The sequence below is a fragment of the Hyla sarda genome, chromosome 8 (assembly GCF_029499605.1).
Source record: "Hyla sarda isolate aHylSar1 chromosome 8, aHylSar1.hap1, whole genome shotgun sequence".
NCBI lineage: Eukaryota > Metazoa > Chordata > Amphibia > Anura > Hylidae > Hyla > Hyla sarda.
The window spans coordinates 227,192,912-227,215,092 of record NC_079196.1 but is presented as its reverse complement, the minus strand read 5'-3'; the positions used below and the strand labels follow the sequence as shown (position 1 = coordinate 227,215,092).

At 45.6% G+C, this 22,181-nt stretch overlaps 1 protein-coding gene across 2 annotated transcripts; it reads right to left on the bottom strand.

Moving 5' to 3' along the window:
* Positions 1-14,168: 14,168 nt before the first annotated feature.
* On the bottom strand, positions 14,169-21,708 carry LOC130284262 (cardiotrophin-2-like). 2 transcript variants are annotated; one of them, XM_056534448.1, is made up of 3 exons: positions 21,241-21,708; positions 17,117-17,238; positions 14,169-15,726 (listed from the first exon to the last, which is right to left on the bottom strand). In XM_056534448.1, exons 1-3 carry the CDS (start codon positions 21,386-21,388, stop codon positions 15,298-15,300), a joined length of 699 nt encoding a protein of 232 aa, XP_056390423.1. In that variant the 5' UTR covers positions 21,389-21,708; the 3' UTR covers positions 14,169-15,297. The 2 variants fall into 2 exon arrangements, with proteins under 2 accessions (XP_056390423.1, XP_056390424.1); XM_056534449.1 differs by having other exon boundaries at positions 14,179-15,726; positions 17,117-17,235; positions 21,241-21,706.
* Between the last annotated feature and the right edge of the window lie 473 nt (positions 21,709-22,181).

Here is a 22,181-nt window from a genome sequence, read left to right as displayed (position 1 = left end):
ACAAGTGCAGAGAGGAAAGAGGGTACTGCCCGACAGCGGGTTATTGTAGCACGGAGGCTTTTGAATGTTTTAGACGTGGGTGAGAATCTTATGTGCTGTGGTAGGTAGTTACAGAGTAAGGGAAACCAAAGGGGAAATGTTTCTATTTGAGGAGATCGTCATAAAGACATGTAGAGATTTATAGGCCATTTATGCTCCACTGGGAATTTTGAAGAGAAAGGATATGCTAAGCAGCTCTGTCACACCACCTTTCCATGGATCTTTCCCTTAACACCTTAAGGACCTAGAGCGTACAGATACGCCCTGGCTCCCTGGTACTTAAGGACCCAGGGTGTACCTGTACCATGGGAATTTCGGTCCCCGCAGCACTCCAGGCGGGGACAGGAACGGGATGCCTGCTGATATCATTCAGCAGGCATTCCATGACAACTTTGAGGGGGGTCCCGAGATCCCCCCATGTTGACGATTTGCAGCGATTCCAGTCATATGAGTCACGTGTGACCCAATGACGCGGAATTAGAAGGCGATTGGTGGTGTACTATACACCGCCAATCACCTCCTGTTGTTGGGGGGATGTGGCGATCCTGTCACCTGCCCAGGAGCGCTGCTATTGGTTGGACGATCATCTGACCAATAGCAGCCAGCAGAGGAGGGGTTAATGTCCCGTTCTCTCAGCTCTCCTCGCCCACCGAGCTCAGTGAGTGGGCAGAGCTGAGAGAAAGAGCCAGGGACCCCTTTGCCAAGATCTGTGCCCCTCAGGGCTGAAGAATAGCTGTGTAGTGCAGGGTGAGCTTCATTGTACAGGGACAGGTAGGAGGTGAAAAATAAAAGTAAAAAAAAAAATTTTTTTTTTTTGGCCACAGCGTTTTTTTAAAATAACGGTGTGTGATTTCTAACCACACACCGTTTTATATATAAGTACACCAAGCACATACACTACACACTTCTCCACCTACCCCTCAAAACCCCCCCCCCGCCACCGTAGAAAAAAGGTGATGGCCCGCCGGGCATTTTCGGTGTAGGTGGCATACGCTTTACTTTTCTCCAACTCCGAATCTGCCAGTGAGGACGAGGAAGGTTCTACTTTTTTGTGGTCTTCCTCGACCTCCTCATCAACTAGTTCTGATGATGAGTCCTCCAGAAGGCGAGGCCACCCCTACCCCCATGATAATGACCCAGTGGCCGACACTAGTACGAGCGTCCATGCCGCTCGTAATAGGAGTCCGACCCCAAGACAAGTGTACCGGAGCTCCCTTCCGGTGAACCTGTCTGGAGACCCCCAGAGGCTTATCAGTCACGGATTCCTGAGTTTGTTGGCAACTCAGGAATCCGGATTGACACGGCCGGATACACTGAAATAGACTATTTTAGTTATTTTTTCAGTGACGACTTTGTCAATCTAATGGTGGAGCAACTCCCAACAGTTCATTGACCACCACCCAACAGTTCATTGACCACCACCCTGATTCGTTTTTGGCTAGGTCCAATGAATGGTACGCCATCAATGCAGACAAAATGAGGACATTTTGGGGCCTCGTGCTGGCCTTGATCCTAGTAAAAAAATCAAGTGTCAGGCAGTACTGGAGCGGGGACGTCCTCTACCAGACCCCATTCTACAGTATGGCCATAGCACGGAAGTGGTTCAAGGCCATTCAGAAATACTTGCCTATGAGTGATCCTGCCTATGACCGGCTTTACAAAGTGAGGCCGGTCATAGATCACTTTGGGGCCAAATTTTTGGAGGCCTATGTACCGCTCAGGGAGCTCTCGATAAATGAGTCTCATCAGTTTTAAGGGGAGACTCCTCTTCCGCCAGTATATTCCCTCGAAGCGGGCGCGGTATGGCGTGAAGCTCTACAAACTTTGTGAGAGTACCTCTGGGTACACTTGCAAGTTTAGAGTGTATGAGGGACAGGATTCCCACATTGAACCCCTAGAATGTCCCCTTACTCTGGGTGTTAGCGGGAAAATCATTTGGGACCTTGTGCACCCATTGCTGGATAAGGGTTACCACGTGTACATGGACAACTTTTATACCAGCATCCCTCTATTCACATCCCTTGCTGCCAGATCCACGTCCACTTGTGGGACTGTGCGGAAGAACCAGAGAGGCCTCCCTCTAAATTTACTCCAGACACCTATGCCCAAGGGTGAGTCCCGTGCCCTTACCCATGAAAACCACTGTACCCCACTGTAGTAACTTAGTGTACCCCATGTAACACTCCTTGAGGGGGGGGGGGGGTCCTGCTGTGGTGGATTGGAGACCACAGAGAAGAATGTTACAATAGTCCAGGTAGGAGATGATTAGATTATACACCAGAACTTTTTTTTTGTCAGTGGTTAAGGAAAGTGCGGATGTTGAAAGGGGTACTCCAGCCCCAAGACCTCTTATCCCCTATAGGGTATAAGATGTCTGATCGCGGGGGTCCCGCCTCTGGGGTTCCCCACAATCCAGCATGCAGCAGCCACCTATGAGCACTGCATGCACCCACCTTCCTACCATCAACCTTCCCGTAACAAAATACACAGACTCTATTGTTGGGTGAAAGGGCCACAGCGGCCATTTTATTAAATAACACCAAACATTACTTGAAAATAACCATCATCATAAATAACAGTGCAAAATTAGTGCAAAACATATTTTTATCTCATTCCAAAAGGAGGGGGAATTAGAGGCAACATGACATTCTGATCTCCTACTTTGCCCTGGGTCGTCCATAAACTTAACCCCAGGACACCACCTTCAGAGACCTTCTCCTCCCTTTGGGACCATGCCCGCAGGGGTTTTCCAAGCCTAGCTGGGTACCGCCCCAGTTACACAATACCATCACCACACCTCCTTCTCCTTCAATACCTCCTCTTCCCCCTCCATCTTCAGCCGCCGTGACAATTACAAACCCCAAACCTTAGGGCGGGCGGACAAACTTCTCCTCTGCTCCGGATTGGCTTTTCCCGCCACACTTGCCCCTTATAACACCTCCTCCTTGGGCCGCCCCTTCACCTTCCCCTGACCCCTCCACCTCTCACTGACCTCCCCTTGTCTCACCATTAACCCTCTCCTTGCTTCCCTTACTCCCTCTGTCATGCCGGCCTTCCACTCCCATGCTATCCACTCCTGTCCTCTCTGGAAGCGCTGGAGGCTCCAAGTCTTATGCTTCCCGACCATGGGGACGGAGTATCGTGATGTCATGACTCCGCCCCCGTGTGACATTACGCCCCGCCCGCTCAATGCAAGTCCATGGGAGGAGGCGTGGCGGCCGTCACGCCCCCTCCCATAAACTTGCATTGAGGGGGCAGGGCATGGGGCGGAGTTGTGATGTCACTATACTCCGTCCCTGTGTCAGGAAGCATAAGACTTGGAGCCATCATGCCCCCTCCCATAGACTTGCATTGAGGGGTGGGGCATGACATCACACGGGGCGGAGTCCTGACATCAAGATACTCCGTCCCCATGATCGGGAGGCATAAGACTTGGAGCCGTCACGCCCCCTCCCATAGACTTGCATTGAGGGGGAGGAGTCATGATGTCACAATACTCTGTCCCCATAGTCGGGAGGCATAAGACTTGGAGCCCCTACGCTTCCTGCAGTGCTCACAGGTGAGTGCTGCATGCTAGATTGCGGGGAACCCCAGCGATCAGACACCTTTGAATAGGGGATAAGATGTCTTGGGGCTGGAGTACCCCTTTAAGTCACGGCCTGGATGTCCGGATTGAAAGATGCGGGTGAAATGTCTGACTAGTCTTGTGGGACTGGGGAAAGGGTGTAGTCAGTGACTGCAATGAATAGATTTAGGAGGGGGATCAGCGAGTTGGTGTAAAGATCATGAATTCAGTTTTCTCCGTATTGTGTTTCGGATAGTTGGAGGAGAAGGAGCCTAGAGCCGATAGTCTGGAATCCTGGATAGAAAAAAGGAAACATTTAGGCCCCATACAATAACGTGCGTTATCTTTGTCTTGTATATGGGTGACAGATCCTGTGCCACAACCACTGATGGTTCCCAGTGCCACCCAGCATTCCACACAGCCCAAATGGCATATATATGCTGGTTATGTTAACCCTAGATGAACAGAACTATAGTACCTATCCTATAGCGGGGGCACAGAGCTACTAGATCCCCTTACCGCCCCATCAGCGACCTCGTAGTTTTATGGTTTACATAACACATAAGCTTAGTTGAGGTCAGAGCATCTTCCCGGCTCCTGCATAGTAACATCATATCACCGCACAACACTTGTGGTTTGGCGGTATTCATGACTGAACAGAGGGCACTGAGCCAACTCCTCTGGGACATCCTGGCACCAGTTATTTTAGGTTTCTTACAGTCAGTGACAGATCCAGTACTGGAAGAGCCCCATGAAGACGACCCTGCGCACGACCAAGGGCTGACACCTGATGTTCTGGACCCCCCGCTCCTCTGAACCAAACATGGCGGCTGACTGCATTATTCGTACTATTAAAATTCTCATTTTGTTGGAGTTGTCTGAGATTTGTGGTATAACTGTCCAGTTATACATTATAAATGGGGCAGAGGCTTCTGGGAAACTGTCCTTCAAATCTGCTTCAGAGGTTCCACTACAGAACTTCCATAGTGTGCACGGCTGCAAGCGGATTCCACTTAAAATTAAAGGGGTATTCCATGAAAAAAAAAATTCTACATAAACTGGCTCCAGAAAGTTAAACAGATTTGTAAATTACTTCTATTAAAAAATCTTAAACCTTCCAGTACTTATCAGCTGCTGAAGTTGAGTTGTTTTTTGTCTGACCATGGTGCTCTCTGCTAACACCTCTGTTTGTCTCAGGAACTGTCCAGAGTAGGAGTGAATCCCCATAGCAAATCCCCATAGCAACTTTTAGTTTATTTCAGAAAGGACGACGCGTTTCAGCACTTAAATGGGCACTCTCATTAAAACAAATTTTTGCTAATATACTCCTTACAGTAAATAAAAAATCTTTCTTATGTACTTTGTTTTCTATGTTTTGTGTTTAAAATAGTTGCCACTAGGTTTCTCCCTACTTGTCCAGAGCACATTTTCCCCCATCTTTTGCACAGACTTTGGACTCCTGCTGGCCTGGCAGAAGTCCAAAATCAGGAAATGCAGTCTGGAGTGCTGAGGGAAGGGGAGTGCAGCCTTAGCCAATCATAGATCATCTCACCCTGAACTGCTCTGGGCTGTGTGTGTAGCAGAGTGAGGGAGGAAGTTCTCCCCTGTATGGCTTCAGATGATGTCACGCCTGCTGGGTAACGCCTCTTCCCAGTCTGTGGAGCTCACTGAGAGTGAGCAGAAAATACAGAGGAATATGAAGGTAGAAAACTAACAAATAATAAAAAATAAAGGCCGGGGTGGTTTATTATGGTGGGGGCAGTGACCTGGGAGTATTATACAATATAACAAGATCATGAGAGGTACTCTTTAACTCATGCCTTCTTCAGGCCCCAAAAAAGGTACCCCAGAAAGGGGAGTATACAGAGTGGGGTACTGGTCCAGAGGTCCTGTGGTCTCAGCGTGCTGCCACGGCAGCACGCTGATACCACAGGACCTCCGGACCAGTACCCCACTCTGTATACTCCACTTTCTGTTTTTTTCTCTCCCGATACTCTCATGTAATAGACTGGACTCTTCTGGTGGTAAGAATGGCGCTCTGTGCAGCGAGGCCCCTGGGAGAATTCCTGTACGGAGACCCTGGACGGCGGACGCTGATCGTTCCAGGATTCCTTCATGTATCTGGTTTACTGGATCCTCCTCACAAGGTTCACACTGCAGACAAGTTCCACCCCAGGCAGTGACCTAGTATCAGGGTTCACTATGACAAACCATCCTTCCAGCCGGTGACCATTTTATAGGAGGGCAGGGAACATCAATATTACCACCTCCACCCTCTCAGATACTTTCTCATCCCTCAGTAACACCCAGTCCTATATTCCAGCTTGGTGAGGAACACGCTGCATTTATTGTTTCTGATGATTTATGCAATTCTAACGGGACTGGGCAGCAGACCATTATAATAGGACTTACAGGCAGAAAGCTTAAAGAGTACCTGTCACCAAATAACACTTTTAATACAGTGTTCCTTGTGTAATTAGCAGACACTTTCCCATTCACTTGCTTTTAAAATTATCAACATAAATATGTTTAAAATATAATAGAAAAAACGGCCACTAGGTGGCTCTGGTGTGGTCCCTGCTGCAATTAATACAGTGAGTTTGGTCTCCTCCTGGCCTGGCAGGAGACCAAACTCAGGAAGTGTTTCTCTGCACTGAGCTTGATTGACAGCTGCAAATAGCCTCACTGAAACATGCACAGAGCCTCACTGAAACATGCATAGAGCCTCACTGAAACATGCACAGAGCCTCACTGAAACATGGACAGAGCCTCACTGAAAGATGCATAGAGCCTCACTTAAAGATACATAGAGCCTCAGTGAAACATGCATAGAGCCTCACTAAAAGATGCATAGAGCCTCACTGAAAGATGCATAGAGCCTCACTGAAAGATGCATAGAGCCTCACTGAAACATCCACAGTGCCTGAGGTCTTCTATTCATCACAGCACTGTAACAACGTGTGGGCGGAAGTGGTCCCCCAGCACTGATGTCATACCTGCTGGGAAACGCCCACTTTCTCCTGCTGGGAGATTGCACGTGAGCAAGAATAAAGGTAACATACAGAGCTCTTTAAAGCTCTGATTTTTTTTTATGGGTGGGAGGGGTGTTAGGAGTAGTTAAGGAACATAGCCTGAGTTAGTTTAGAAAAGTTTATTTGGCGACAGGTACTTTTTAATGAATGGAGTCACTAGATGACTCTGGTCAGACCACTAAATATATGTCACCCGCTGCTGTCCTCTTTAGTATATGTCAGCATCATGTTCTTGGCAGGAACAAATAGCGGCACTAAGTTCTTATAGGGTATAGTTCTGAGACAAGTACAGGGTGGAAGTGAGCACCGGGGAGCAGAGGTTGGACCTTATGTGACAACCCCTCTAATTTGTATGGTGTTGTGTATTAGATATGAACTCTGGAATACGTCAATCTTTACTGTTCTTTTCCAGGGATGAAGCCTTAATGTGGATTTCAGGCCCAGAGAGAGCAATGATGGCGGATCTGCTGGCACTGACTATTCCATGATAACAGACCAATCTGAATGGGGCACTCCTCCCTCTCCAAGACAAGACAGAAGTGGGTGCTTAAATGGGTACTCCACTGCCCCAGCGTCAGGAACATTTTGTTCCGAACGCTGGGTGCAGGCTGTGGGGCCGTGATTCCATGGCCACGCCTCCTCAATGCAAGTCTATTGGAGGGGGCATGACAGCTGCCATGGCATCACGACCCTGCAGCCCACACCCAGTTCTGGACGCTGGGGCAGTGGAGTACGCCTTTAAAGTTTAGACAGACTTACTGTATATTCATACATTCGCTTACGCTCAAGCACAGGCCATTGAATATATATAAAAGACAGACGATCGTCTCAGAGGAAACACCATCAAAGAAAACCATACACCACTTCACAGCCAGGAGGCAACATTTACACAACAGACAGTCGGGAGACAACCTGAAGCTTCTCTATAGGAACAAAGATCTTATCACGTCTGTTCCCATCACAAGATCATGTAGATTGTGACTATGAAAGACACCGGATGAAACCTCCTGGAACATTAGTATGTATGTAGTATGTACATTGGTCCCTCAAGTTACAATATTAATCAGGTCCAGGATGACCATTGTAGGTTAAAACTATTGTATGTTGAGGCTAGAGTTGAGCGAACTTACAGTAAATTGGCTTGTAGTGAACCTCGCAGCTCAGCTGTTGATTACTTTAGTCTGCGTAAATTAGTTCAGCTTTCCAAGGGCTCCAGTTGCCTGGAAAAGGTGGATACAGATCTAGGAGACCTAAGACTGTCATACCAGACTTTTCCAGGCATCCAGAGCCCTTGGAAAGCTGAACTAATTTACGCAGACTAAAGTAATCAACAGCCGAGCTGTGAGGTTCGTTACGAGCCAATTTACTAATTCGCTCAACTCTACTTGAGACCATAACTCTATGGAAACCTGGCAATTGGTTCTGAAGCCAACAAAAGGTCATCCAAAAATAGGGAAAAAAAAGTGAGGATTAAAAGGAAAATAAGTAGATAACTAATATATAAAGCAAGTCCTTACATATAAAAGTAATAAAGATCTGCTGGGAGCTGTAATCACTGTCTATGTAGAGGACAGGAACGTCTTCAGGGTCCTGTACAGTACACAAAATGTACTAAAAAGGTAACATGGATCCTCCCTCACCTGGTGTCCTAAGGGGCAGCTAACCCAAATGATGAATTACTGACTAAAGTTGAAATCACACACAGGACCGTGTGATTTTCAGAAAGTTGTAAAAATGACAGTGGAGAAGATGCTCCAAACTTTGGCGCAAAAAGACACTGCGCCAAAGTATTGCGCCAAAGTTACATTAAAAAAGACACATAAATCCTTTGATAAATACCCCCCAAAGACCAGGAAGCTACTAGTATATTATAATATAACATAAAGGTGGAATCAAATAAAGGGGGTGAAGCTAACATGATCATTAAGTCCATTCGGATGTAAGGTTCTGAGCCGATAGATCCAGCGGATCTCCAATTGTGCCAATTGAATTTTCCAATTCCCTCCTCTTTGCCCAATAAATACACGGTCAATACCTCTAACTAGGAATCCGTCAGGGTCACTATTGTGGTGTGTTTTAAAATGGCGGGGTACTGTGGTCAGCTGAGTAAGATCAGTTTCATGTTTGGCAGCCAGGATTCTGAGCACATGTTCCCTCACTCTCTTTTTGAATTCTCTCGTGGTCATGCCCACATATATGAGGCCTCACGGGCATGTGGCATGATATATAATGCCGATTGTATCGCAAGATATAGTGTTTAAATGTTCTAGATCTGTCTGAATTTGTAAATGTGTCGGCATTGCAGATGTTTGGACACGCAACACACTTATTGCAGGGTCGACAAATTGTTGTCTGTTTATTGGCTACTTTGTAGTGACTGCGTACCAAAGTGTCACGGAGATTGGGTGCTCTCCTAAAAGTGATGGAGGGATTTTCAGGAAGATGTAATTTTAACAACGGATCCATGGTAAGGAGTTTTCAATACTTGGATAAGATTTTATACAATTCATGTGTTTGTCCATGATAGGTAGTAATTAACCTAACCTGATTGTCCGTTTGGGTCCGAGGTTTTGATTGTAGTAAGACTCCTCTTTTTGCATGTTTGGCCCACAAATATGTGCGGCAAATCCATTGTTCTCGGTATCCTCTGTCTCTGAACCGATCCATTAGTTCCATTGCTCTGGTCTCAAACGCCGAATCTGTAGAACACACACATCTGAGTCTCAGGAATTGCCCCATTGGAATACCCTTAATGAGACTCTGTGGGTGTGAGGACCGTGCATGAAGCAGAGAATTTGTGGATGTGGATTTGCGAAAGAGATCCGATTGAACGAATCCATCATTATCAACAGAAAAAGATACATCCAAGAAATCCATGTCCTACCCACCTTGAATGTAAATTTGATGTTTTGATCATTGTCATTCAGACTATTCATGAAGGTAATTAGTTCTTCCAAACTCCCTTTCCATACAAATATCACGTCATCTATAAAATGCCCCCACATTTGGACCCTGTCAATAAGATGCACGGGGTCAGTGAGAAAAATGGATCGCTCCCATGCCCCTAAAAACAAGTTTGCATATGCTGGCGCACATGTTGCACCCATTGCGGTGCCTTGTAGTTGTAAATAATATTTTTCTTTAAATAGGAAAAAATTATGTTTCAATGCAAACTCAAGTAAGATTAATATAAACTCACCTTGATTGGGTTCCAGTTCAGACATATACAAAAATTACTGTACTGCACGGAGTCCATCTTCATGACGTATGGATGTGTACAATGATTCAACGTCAGCTGTAACTATAAGCATATCGGGGTCCAGTTGTAGGGATTCCATCCGCCGAAGTACATCAGTAGTATCTTTAATAAAAGATGGTATAGTTTCAACTATTGATTTCAAACGATGGTCAATAAATTTACATAAATGCTCACACAAGCTGTTTCGTCCCGACACAATGGGCCTACCTGGTGGTGTGGAGGCTTCTTTATGAACTTTGGGCAATAGATAAAGCGTAGCAATGGTCGAATTCTCAATAATTAATGATGCCCTCTGTTTCGATGTAATCAATCCTGTGGTGGCCTGTAATAGAATACATGAGAGTTCCTCTTTAAATTATTTAGTGGATTGTATGTCAATTTTTTGTAACATTTTTCGTCCCTTAGTTGTCTGAACACTTCTTTTTCGTATAGCGTAGTGGGCCAGACGACAATATTGCCGCCCTTATCTGAGGGCTTAATCACAATATTTTCCAGTTTTTTCAATTGGACAATAGCTTCTTGTTCCTCTTTTGAACAATTGTGATTAAACACTTTGGGGGGCAATTGCTCTAATTTGGCAGATACTAGTTGGACAAAGAGATCAACATTAGGAATAGTGGATAAAGGGGGAAACTTACAGGATTTAGGGAGCAGCGTGCTTGGGAACCAGTTGTCCATAATGGGTTCCTGTTCCTCCTGTAAATCCTGTAAGGCCTGAAGGGCTACCATCTCATTACGTGATGTACAAAAAGAGGAGTCTGACTGGTTGTGATAGATTTCCTTGAAATTAAGCTTTCTGGCAAAGAGGTGGAGATCCTTAATGATACCAAAGTGGTCAGAGCTGGACATAGGGGAGAAAGATAAACCTAAGCTCCTAAATTTTCAACTGTGCATTTGTAAGTTCAATATCAGACAGGTTAATTACCTTCATAGTATTGCGTTGATGATCATACTGATGGGATCTATCAGCCCTTCTCCTAGTGGTCGGTCCGCCATAGGGTTCCTGCATCCTCCTATGTGTTTGTCGTCTAGATCAGCGTTTCCCAACCAGGGTGCCTCCAGATGTTGCAAAACTACAACTCCCAGGATGCCTGGACAGCCAAAGGCTGTCCAGGCATGCTGGGAGTTGTAGTTTTGCAACACCTGGAGGCACCCTGGTTGGGAAACACTGGTCTAGATGATCGAGGTGCAGATTATCTGCTAGAGGGGGTGTCTTGTGATGTCTGTGATGTCAAGGACGCACTTCTTGATCTGACCTCTCTATTCGTTAGTTCGAATGACATGTTCTGTACTCTTTACCTGTATTACAGAAGTGTATGCACTGACTGGTGTCTGGTAGCGCCCCGTACAGTACAGGGAGGTATTACATGTTCTGTACTCTACCTGTATTACTGAAGTGTATGCACTCACTGGTAGCGCCCCCTACAGTACAGGGAGGTATTACATGTTCTGTACTCTTTACCTGTATTACTGAAGTGTATGCACTGAATTCCAGTCTGGTAGCACCCCCTACAGTACAGGGAGGTATTACATGTTCTGTACTCTTTACCTGTATTACTGAAGTGTATGCACTGACTGGTGTCTGGTAGCGCCTCTTACAGTACAGGGAGGTATAACATGTTCTGTACTCTGGTAACAGGTGTGGAATGGTGCGGATACATCCAGTGGATAGCAACATTAAAGAACAAAAGATTCCAGCACGGCGCTTTCCCTCACAACGCTGGGCTTTATTGTTTATAATCCAATGACACATCAGACAGGGAACACGGTGACACGTTTCGGTCCGATGTGTCATTGTATTATAAACAATAAAGCCCAGCGTTGTGAGGGAAAGCGCCGTGCTGGAATCTTTTGTTCTTTCATGTTCTGTACCAGGGTTAGCTGCTCCTTTGGATACCAGGTGAGGGCGGCTCCATTACTTTTTTAGGACATTGGGGGAGATTTATCAAAACCTATCCAGAGGAACAGTTGCTGTGTTGCCCATAGCAACCAATCAGATCGCTTCTTTCATTTCTCAGAGGCCTTTTCAAAAATGAAAGCAGCGATCTGATTGGTTGCTATGGGCAACTCTGCCACTTTCCCTCTGGACAGGTTGATACCTAGTGATTACATCTCCCAGCAGATCTTTATTCCTTTACATATAAAAGTACTTAAAGGGGGACTCCGGTGGAAGACAAATGCTTTCAAATCAACTGATCTCAGAAGGAATTTACAAATGTGTTTTTAGCTTTCTATTTAATTATCCTAACTATTCCACTACCTAGCTGCTATATGCTCTAAAGGAAGTTGTGTAGTTCTTTCCAGTCTGACCACAGTGCTCTCTAACTTTTGTTTGTGTCAGGAACTGTCCAGAGTAAAAGCAAATCCCCATAGCAAACCTCTCCTGCTCTGGAAAGTTCCTGACATTGACAGAGGTGGCAGCAGAGAGCACTGTGGTCAGACTGGAAATAACTACACAACTTCCTGTGGAGCATACAGCAGCTGATAACCCTTCCAGTACTTAAGATTTTTATATAAAAGTAAATTTACAAATCTGTTTAACTTTCTGGCACCCGTTGGTATGAAAAACCATTTGTCCTCCACCAGCGTACCCCTTTACTAATAAAGATATAGTGCCCACAGATTCCACAGCGCAGTACGCTCAATCTGGTCCCTGTACCCATTGGGGCTCACTATCTAAAATTATCTTAATCGCAACCTTTGTAACCTGCTAAATGAAACGTACATGTGCGGGAAACTGCCCTAAGACATAATGACGACAATTTCCAGGCCATTAAACTGACTGATCCTGCCGGCCTTACATGTTGGCAACATACTGGGGGAGATTTATCAAAACCTGTGCAGAGGAAGAGTGGTGCAGTTGCCCATAGCAACCAATCAGATCGCTTCTTTCATTTTCCACAGGCCTCTTTAGAGGCCTGTGGAAAAAGAAAGAAGCGATCTGATTGGTTGCTATGGGCAACTACACCACGTGCGCCTACACACCGGCCAAGTTACTCAGGTCCCTTATTTCCTATATTTGGGGAGGGAAGGGCACAGAGATGGCGCAGGCTATGGGCATCTAAGTTACTGATGTTTCCCAAGAAGACGCTGCAGGGGGGAATTTTTACAGCTTTATAGGGCAATAAACATCCATATGGGGGGGGGGGGGGGTTGCATTTATGGAGAGAATGGGGCAGCATAGTCTACGGGTGCATGGCATAAGGCTATGTTCACATGGCAGAATTTCCCCCGCAAAGTTCCACAAAATTTAGTGCCCATTATCCTCAATGGGGATTTCACTGTCCCATTTCCCATTCACACAGCGGAATTCTAATTCCAAAGGTCAAAATGTAAATTTTATTTATTTATTTTAAGTCATCTGGTGCCAGAAAGTTACAGATATGCAAGTTATGTAAAAGTTATATAAAAATCTTAATCCTTCCAGTACTTAGCTGCTATATGAAACAGAGTATGAAGGAAAAAGGAGGAGAAAAAAAAATAAAAAATAAACCACAACAACATGGCGCTCACTGGTGTAGTTTTTTTTTTTTTTTGTTTTTTTTTAGAAAAATGGATGATGAAAATACCTGCCCCCAACACCCAAGCCCACCCGCAGGAACTCTGGCCAGAACTACACAAATTTGTGATTGTGGACCTGAGGAAGGCACGAGTGAGTGCCGAAACGCGTTGTCCTGTTTTACCTTTTGACTTCTTTTTCTAATAGAAGTTAGCCCTGCGTAAGTGCTGGCTCATACCTCTGTTTCATTTGACCCCCGTCGCCACACAGTAGCGCTCAAAAAAAAAAAAAAAAAATTTCACTCTTCATACTGGTATGATCCAGAGGAAGTTGTAAAGTACTGGAACACCCCCTCCACCGGACTACCCCTTTAGCATTCACTTTGCTCCCAGAAGTAGTTTTGGGGCACCGAAGATTCTATCCAGCACACAGTGCTGTGCTGTGGGAAAAAAAAATAAATAAAAATAAAAAAGGGGCCGCCGCAGTTATCCTCTGTATCTACCTCTGACCAGTTGCTTCTAAAACACAACCTAGCACACCGAGACGTGTGTAAAGAGATGGTGCTCCACTGTATGAGGTTCTCAGCCCATTAAATCACATGAAAAGTTAAGAATCCAATCTTTATTCAATGGATGCCAGCATGTTCACTGAGTGGTTACAGCTGTTTCGTGCGTAGCACGAAACAGCTGTAACCACTCAGTGAACATGCTGGCATCCTGGCCAGAAGCAGCCAAATTACTGTACAATGACTTGAATAAAGATTTTGACTCTGCTTTCAAATATATAAAGACTTTGACTCTGCTTTCGAATAGATCAGGATTTATAGGACTATGGCTTTAAGATGCTTTCAACAAAAGGGCACCACACATAAGATTTTAAAAATTTTATAAAAAAGTCTATTAAACAATATAAAACCTTCTAAGTTACAGCAGATGTAAAAATATTATAAATTATTAGTATCTAAACAGCCTGGTTATTGCAGATAGGTACGGGCTCAGCTCTATCAGTCGCACAGTCCCTAGAGTTGCGGGAAGATTAGTGATGACCAAGCCAAGAACCACCAATGCCAAGAACAACAAATAAAGTCTCAATCCAGGGTTAAGTCCTCACAGATGGTCAGATACAAGTCACCTGGTCCAGGTTTAGTGTAGAGTTTCATGTACCCTCCATTGTTCCTAGTTGCAAAAACCAGAAACAGCAGTCACTCCTAGCTATATGGGGCTAGTGACCCAATTGTGAGCCATGCAGATCTGTACAAATGATGAGAATTGCAGGAGTCTACACAATATCCATTTCATTGTGACTTGCCCATTTGGACCAAAGACTTTTTAGAACCCAAATTTACCCGATTTGGGAGTTGAACTACAGTTCTGGAAGTTTATATAGAAGAAGAATCATAAAGGAGATCCAATACAGGATCTAAACCTTAGAACTTTCTGCTACAAGAGGAACAACTGCTGAAGATGCTCCAGGGTTAGATAAGACGCTCTTCCAAAAAGATGGTCATTGCAAGGTGTTGGAATTTGACAACTTTCCTCTTGGGGGGGGGGGGGGGGGGGGGGGGTCAGGGTCAGTAGACTTCATCCTCTCATGTGTGTTGTACTGGTAACCTGGGGCCAGTGGTACCTTATATAAATCATGGTACTACCACAGTGATTTCAGCAGTCAGTCATTGGAATGGGAAGAGATCCTCACCATTGGCCCCTCCACCCCTGGACCTTGGCTTCTTCATAGCATAGAAATGGTCTAACTGCTCGATTGGCCAGTCAACATCTGAAGCCCCAGCACAAAAGGAAGCAAAATATGTAAGTCGTGTCCTCACCGAGGTAGGCATGTCTAAGTAGAATTGTCTTAAGAAGGGTTGGTTGAGGATGATGTCATCTGAGTAGGCCTCTGAGGAGTACTACACGGAGCTCTCTACGACAAGGATCAGCAGGTCCCTTTCGGTTAGGCTGAGCCACTCATAATAACTCTTACACACCAGGTACCCAGCCACCTTCTTCTTCATGGTGGTGGAAGGACTTGTAATAGAAGGAGCAGAGATATCTCCCCTACCCAGGAGTGTGGCCAGGTTGGAGCTGATGGCTCTGGAATTATTCTCAGCGATTTCCAGTAGGCGAAGAAGCTCCCAAGCTTTATGGTTGAGATCATTCTGCCAGAGATGGACTAGAGCCAACCATTCACTCAGAGACGAGAAGGCCTGAAGGCCATCATCCAGACGCTTCCAAGGAGATGATGGGAGGTCGTTGTTAGCCAGGGTCGGTATACCGTCTATCTTCACTTGTGGAAGGGCAGCTCCATTGTCTGAGAATGGAGGCCCCTGGTGACTGAGCTGTAAAGGAGACAGAAGAGAAGTTACTGGAGGAGACAGATTATTTTAAGAAGATGAAATCAGCGCCTGGAAACATGACACACAGGTTGGTGGCGGAGCGGACAGACAAGCTAAAAATACTGTGTCAACAAAAACGAGAGCCGGAACAAGGATTCAGAAGAATAGAGAAGATTCACTGTATGGGGCAAAGTTAACGGGGTATGAAGGTTTATTCACACGTCGCAACAGGACCACAATGTGTGAATAGACACTTTACACTCCAGTCACAGCGAGAGCTGCAATCACAATACTGCTGGCCTTCCAACTCTATTCTGTGTAAAGAACAATCTCATCTTTTATCAGGGTTTTTCTTTAACAGCAAAGTGTCAGATCACGGGGGATCCAACCATTGGGACTTCCCGTGATCTCCTGTACGGGACCCTGACTCCTCCCAAATGGAGTGTCGACCACAGCACACAGCGATGGCCGAAACGTCCCCTCAATGCAGCTCTATGGAAGAGCCAGAGCGCTCCACTCAGGAATCTCCCGCTCTCAGAGCTGCATGGAGGGGGCGTGTCGGCCATCGCTTCGGGTAGTGGTCAACATGCTCCATTTAGAAAGAATGGGGGCCCTGTACAGGAGATCATGGGGTTCCAGCAGTCAGACCCTCCGCAATCTGACACCTATCCTCAGAAAAGGTAATATGTTTTTATATCCCGGAGTACTACTTTAAAAGGGGTACTCCATCCCTAGGACATCTTATCCCCTATCCAAAAGGATAGGCAATAAGAGGTCTGATCGTGGGGTTCTCGCTGCTAGGGACCCCTGCGATCTCTGCTGCGGCACCCCAGACATCCGGTGCATGGAGCAAAGTTTTCTCCATGCCAGATGACTGGAGATGCAGGGTGGAGGCTCGTGATTTCACGGCCATGCCCCCTTAATGCAAGTCTTTGGAGGGGACATGACGGTTGTCACACCCCCTCCCATGGACTTGCATTGAGGGGGCGTGGCTGCGAAATCACAAGCAGGGAACGCCTCTGGCGCTGCAACCGACACTAAACAAATGCAGGAAGGAGCAGGGAGATCTCCAGTAGCGGGACCCCCGCGATCATACATCTTATCCCCTATCCTTTGGATAGGGTATAAGATGTCTACGGGCAGAGTAGCCCTTTAAGTTTAATTGTCACCAAGCTGAGGATCATCACTGAAGAGGTTGAACTTTCTAGGAACTGAATTACAGGCTGTGGAGACCCAGAACAATGCGCCAGACAGGATGTTGCACCTTTTGTAGTCACTGGTTCCTCAACGTGGAGGGAAACCTTTCCATCCCAAGTGAAGGTGCTGCTCAGGAGCAGGCGAGTCAGTCGTGTAGCTTTCCAAATCCCCACCCATGTCCCCAGATGCCACTTACATAGTCCTCCACCAGTCTGCCAGCCTGAGTCTTTGCCATGGAGACCAGTAGTAGCGCCTGCCGCTTGGCCTCCTTCCCATCTTGCTCTTGCGAGAGGCTCAGAATTCCAGCCAGATGTTCTGCTGACAAGAAAAGGAGATTGGCATCACATGAGAAGGAAACGGCAGCCGAGAAGCGGCCCCAGACAGATCCTACACTTCAAGGAACAACAGGGAGAGTCCCTTTAAAAAGAAGCGAGACACAATAAATAATTCACTGTACAGCCAAGCCTGTGCCGAGGAGGAAGAGCGGCATAAATAAGGAGGCGCTGACAGACAATGGCCCCATTATTGTGCAGATTCCTCAGAAGTATCACCCACAACCAACCACTGGTATCAGCCCCCCCTCCATTCCTTCCATCAAGAAGAACCAGTTCCTCCAAATAGATGGATAACAAACAAGAGAATGCAGAGAAATAACATGTGTGGGGGGGGGGGGGGGTACAAGAGAACAGAAAGGGGCAACAAAACACATGGAATAATAGGACAGTGCCACCTACAGGTCAGAAAATACTCCATAGTGAAGTCCTTCACGGCATAATACAGTCCAAGGGCAATGTTGAAGAGCTGCCGTTCGTAAACCCATTAGTAGGCCCCGTACTAAACTTTTACCAGAGGCTGTCATTGTCTGTCCCTGATCTGATACGGTCTACTGCAGGGGCAGTCATGGAGAAGTCCGTGTTACCAGTGGGGACCACGGGGGGGTTTGCAGTCTTGGAGAAGTCCATGTTGCCAGGGGAGACCACGGGGCAGTATTGGAGAAGTCAGTGTTACTAGTGAGAACCACAGGGGGCAGTATTTGAGAAGTCAGTGTTACTAGTAGTGTTGAGCGGCATAGGCCATATTCGAATTCGCGAATATATGGATGAATATTCGTCATATATTCGCAAATATTCGCGTTTATTTTCGCATATGCAAATATTGGCGTATGCGAAAATTAACATATGTGAAAATTTGCATATACGAAAACCTGTGCAAGCAAAAATTCGTCTATGCAAAAATTAGCATATGCAAATTTTCGCATATGCGAAAATTCGCACACCAGTCTCACACAGTAGTATTAGAGCCTTCTTTACACCACACAAGCTGGAAGCAGAGAGGGATGATCACTGAAAAAAAAAAGCTAATATTCGTAATTATGAATATAAAGTGCTATATTCGCGAATATGCGATATTCACGAATAAAATTCGTATTGTGAATATTCGCGAGCAACACTAGTTACTAGTGAGGACCACAGGGGGACAGTGTTTCTGGTGAAGACCACACTGGCGCAGTAGTGGAGGGGTTTCTGTAACTAGGGGAGACAACAGGGGCAGTATTTAAAGGAGGTCACAGTTACTAGTGGAAACTACAGGGGGCAGTATTGGGTTCTCTTACATATTGAATAATGACCTTTTAGAGTCATTACAGAGTAAAGTTTAATTGTTTGCAGGTGATTTATACCTAAACCATGACAAGGGGGGGGGGGCCCTCCTCTGAGTTAGTGGTCTCCAAACTGTGAACCTCAAGCAACATCTGGAACAGTGAGACTATGGAAATCTCTGCCACCTGATGGAGGATTTTTTACTGTAAGAGCAGTGACACTATGGAGATCTTGAATACATGATGATGTGATGGAGGATTTTTTACTGTAAGAGCAGTGACACTATGGAGATCTATCCACATGATGCTGTGATTGTTGATTCACCGTATCTTAATCCCCACATCGGGAGTAAATCGGAGTTACAGTAAAGTAACCCGTGGCGCTCTGCTCTTACCGTAAAGCTCATTCACGTTTATGGGATTTACGGAAACAATGAGGATCATCCACTCTGCGGTTGTTGGTAATCCCGTCTGCCACAACAGGCCGGACGGGGTCGTGGGGGGGGACAGGGGGGGGTTGTTGGCCAGTGCTGGTCCCAGAGAGGACATTTATCATGTGTGGTGTGCCCTGTGGATGCTTCGTATTCTATAGGGCACCACAACTGTTACGTGTAGGGCACCACAACTGTTACGCGTAGGGCACCACAACCTATAAGGCACACCCATACTACTAGATTACGCACCCCGCAAAATACTGACACCCCAGCACCAGGGAGAAGCTTTAGTATTAGTGTATATACGGGACTGTTATACGGTCTCTACATGCGGATCCAGATCTACATTCCATGCATAGCGCTCGTCCGCCTCTGCTATTCCAAGCGCGTGTCTCCACACACCCCCTCGGATACCAGCAGGTCAATGTCAGGCCCTATCTACAGCACCACCTCAGGGCATGCTGGTACTTCTAGTCCCACAACTGGAGTCATGTCCAGTGTTATATGCAGCATCATACATAGCAGTGGTCTCCAAACTGCACCTCCAGCTGTTGCAAAACTACAACTTCCAGCATGCCCGGACAGCCAACGGCTGTCCGGGCATGCTGGTAGTTGTAGTTTTGCAACAGCTGGAGGAACAGTGTCCCAGAGCAAGACTGGTGTATACATGGGCTTCAATTCAATCTATTGTTCTGTTATCAGGGGTACTGGCCCTTTAAGACAGCCATGTTATAACCCTGGCATTAAAAACTGGTTACGGTCAGATATAAACATGCTGAGAGTTGTAGTTCTACAACACTATATTACACTCCTGTATCTGGCTGGGAGTTGTAGTCAGTTCACACGTACTGTCACAGTCAGGCATAAGTTGCAGTAGAAGTGTTGTAGTGAGCCGGTGTCTGGCCATGTTGGGAGTAGTAGTTGTCCCACATTCTACTTTTAGATATACATCGCAGTTAAAGAGTTCTCGCGATTAGGAGTCTGGTAATGCTGAGAGTTGTAGTCATAAAAGTGTTATGGTGGACAAGTATCTTGTCACGTTGGGAGTTGTAGTCAGTTCACAATGTCGCAGTCAGGCATTATTTGCAGTTAAGTGTTATGGCGATCACGTGTCTGGTCATGCTGAGAGTTGTAGTCAGTTCACGTACTGTCAGGTATAGGCTGTAGTTGAGAAGTGTTAGAATGGTCAGGGGTCTAGTCATACTGGGAGTTGTAGTCAGTTCACTCAGTGTGTCACAGTCAGGCATGAGCATTATCGTATTCAGGTATCGGTCATGTTGGGGGTTGTAGTTAGTTCACACTAGCAGTTAGGCATACGTTGCGGTTAAAGTGTTATAATGAGCAAGTATCTGGTCACGTTGGGGGTTATCAGTTTGCATACGTAAAAGTGTTCTGGTGAGCAGGTGTCTGGTCATGCTGAGAGTTGTAGTCAGTTCGCTCAGTCAGGCATAAGCATTATAATGACCTGGTATTTGCACATGCTGGGAGTTGTAGTCAGTTCACACAGTCAGGACGATCAGGTGTCTGGTCACGCTGAGAGTTGTAGTCAGTTTACTCACAGTGTCTCAGTCATGAATAAGCGTTATGATCAGATTTCTGCCATGTTGGGGGTTGTAGTTCACATTTTAGGTATACACTGCAGTTATAATGAGCAGGTATCAGGTCACGCTGGGAGTTGTCCATCCAAAGGCACGGTCATGGTCAGACAGAAGATGCAGTTACAAAGGGTTATGGTTGTCTGGTCACGGTGGGAGTTGTAGTCAGTTCACTCTCACCGTCAGGTATACATTGGCATTAAAAAGAGTTACTGTGATCAGGATAGGCTTACGCTGGGAGTTGTAGTCAGTTCACACCGTCACAGTTGGGCATTAGTTGAAGGGTCTGGTCACGCTGAGAGTTGTAGTCAGTTAGCTCAGTGTTGCAGTCAGGCATATGGATTACAGTGATCAGGTATCTGTCATATTGGGAGTTGTAGTCAGTTCACACTCATTGTCAGGTATACATTGGCATTAAAAAGGGTTATGGTGATCAGGTGTCTGGTCACGGTGGGAATTGTAGTCCGTTCACACCGGCACAGTCAGGAATTAGTTGCCGTTGAAGTGTCTGGTCACGCTGAGAGTTGTAGTCAGTGTCGCAGTCAGGCATACAGATTACACTGATCAGGTATCTGCCATATTGGGAGTTGTAGTTAGTTCACAGTGTCGCAGTCAGGCATTCGTTGCAGTTAAAGTGTTATAAAGAGAAGATATCTGGTCACGCTGGGAGTTGTAGTCCCTCGCACGCTCCTACCTGTGATGACCTCCATCCCAGCTGCAGGCTCCACAAGTGTCTGTTCCCTTGTTGTGAGGCTGCAGCTGCACCTCCCTCCTTTATCCTTCCACACGTCTCCTCCCTCTTCTGGCCCACACACACAAGTTCCCTGGAAGTTCTCCTCCATGTGATGTCAGCGAATACCTCCCCCATCCCCCCTCCGCCTGCTGCTCGCTAAGCCACCTGTAGCTCATTACCCTCACAAGATGGCGCTGTGCCCGAGGAGGGGGGGAACCATCTGACTGACCCCCAAGTCACAAGGAGAGCAGGGGGTGAATAAAAGAACCAAGTATCACCAAGTATCACCTGCCATATATTAATCTTGCACAAAAAAGTGCGCCGTAGTCTGCGACGAGCACATGGCGGGACTTTCCTCCATGTTTGTAAAACATTAAAATGACACACAAAAAAAAATTACGTAAAAAAGAAAATTGAATTGTACATAGTATAAAGCAAAAATGAAAAAAAAATAAAAATAAAAAAAATAATATATACGGTATACGGTATATATATATATATATATATATATATATATATATATAAAGAAATACATTCCAAATCGCACACAGCATTATATCCTGATCTTGCACAAAATTGCACCGTAGCCTGCAGATTTTTCGTGAAAAAATTGTAAAATTGCAAAAAAATAAATAAATAAATTGCGGAAACATTTACACTGAATTGTACATATATATATATATATATATATATATATATATATATATATATATATATAAAATAATAATATATAAAAATTGTACATATAAAAAAATATATATATATTAATAATATATAAAAAAATTTAAATACTTTACAAATTGCAGACAACCCCATATCCCGATCTTGCACAAAATTGCACAGTAGCCTGGAGATTTTTCGTGAAAAGTTTTTAAAATTGCAAAAAAATAAATAAATAAATT

Excerpts from the sequence above, each read along its gene's own strand:
- LOC130284262 (XM_056534448.1), bottom strand. The coding sequence starts at position 21,388 with ATGGAGGAGAACTTCCAGGGAACTTGTGTGTGTGGGCCAGAAGAGGGA. Across the intron at positions 17,239-21,240 it reads TGGGATGGAGGTCATCACAG|CAGAACATCTGGCTGGAATT; the intron begins GTAGGAGCGTGC and ends TTTTCTTGTCAG. Across the intron at positions 15,727-17,116 it reads GCAGACTGGTGGAGGACTAT|CTCAGTCACCAGGGGCCTCC; the intron begins GTAAGTGGCATC and ends TCTCCTTTACAG.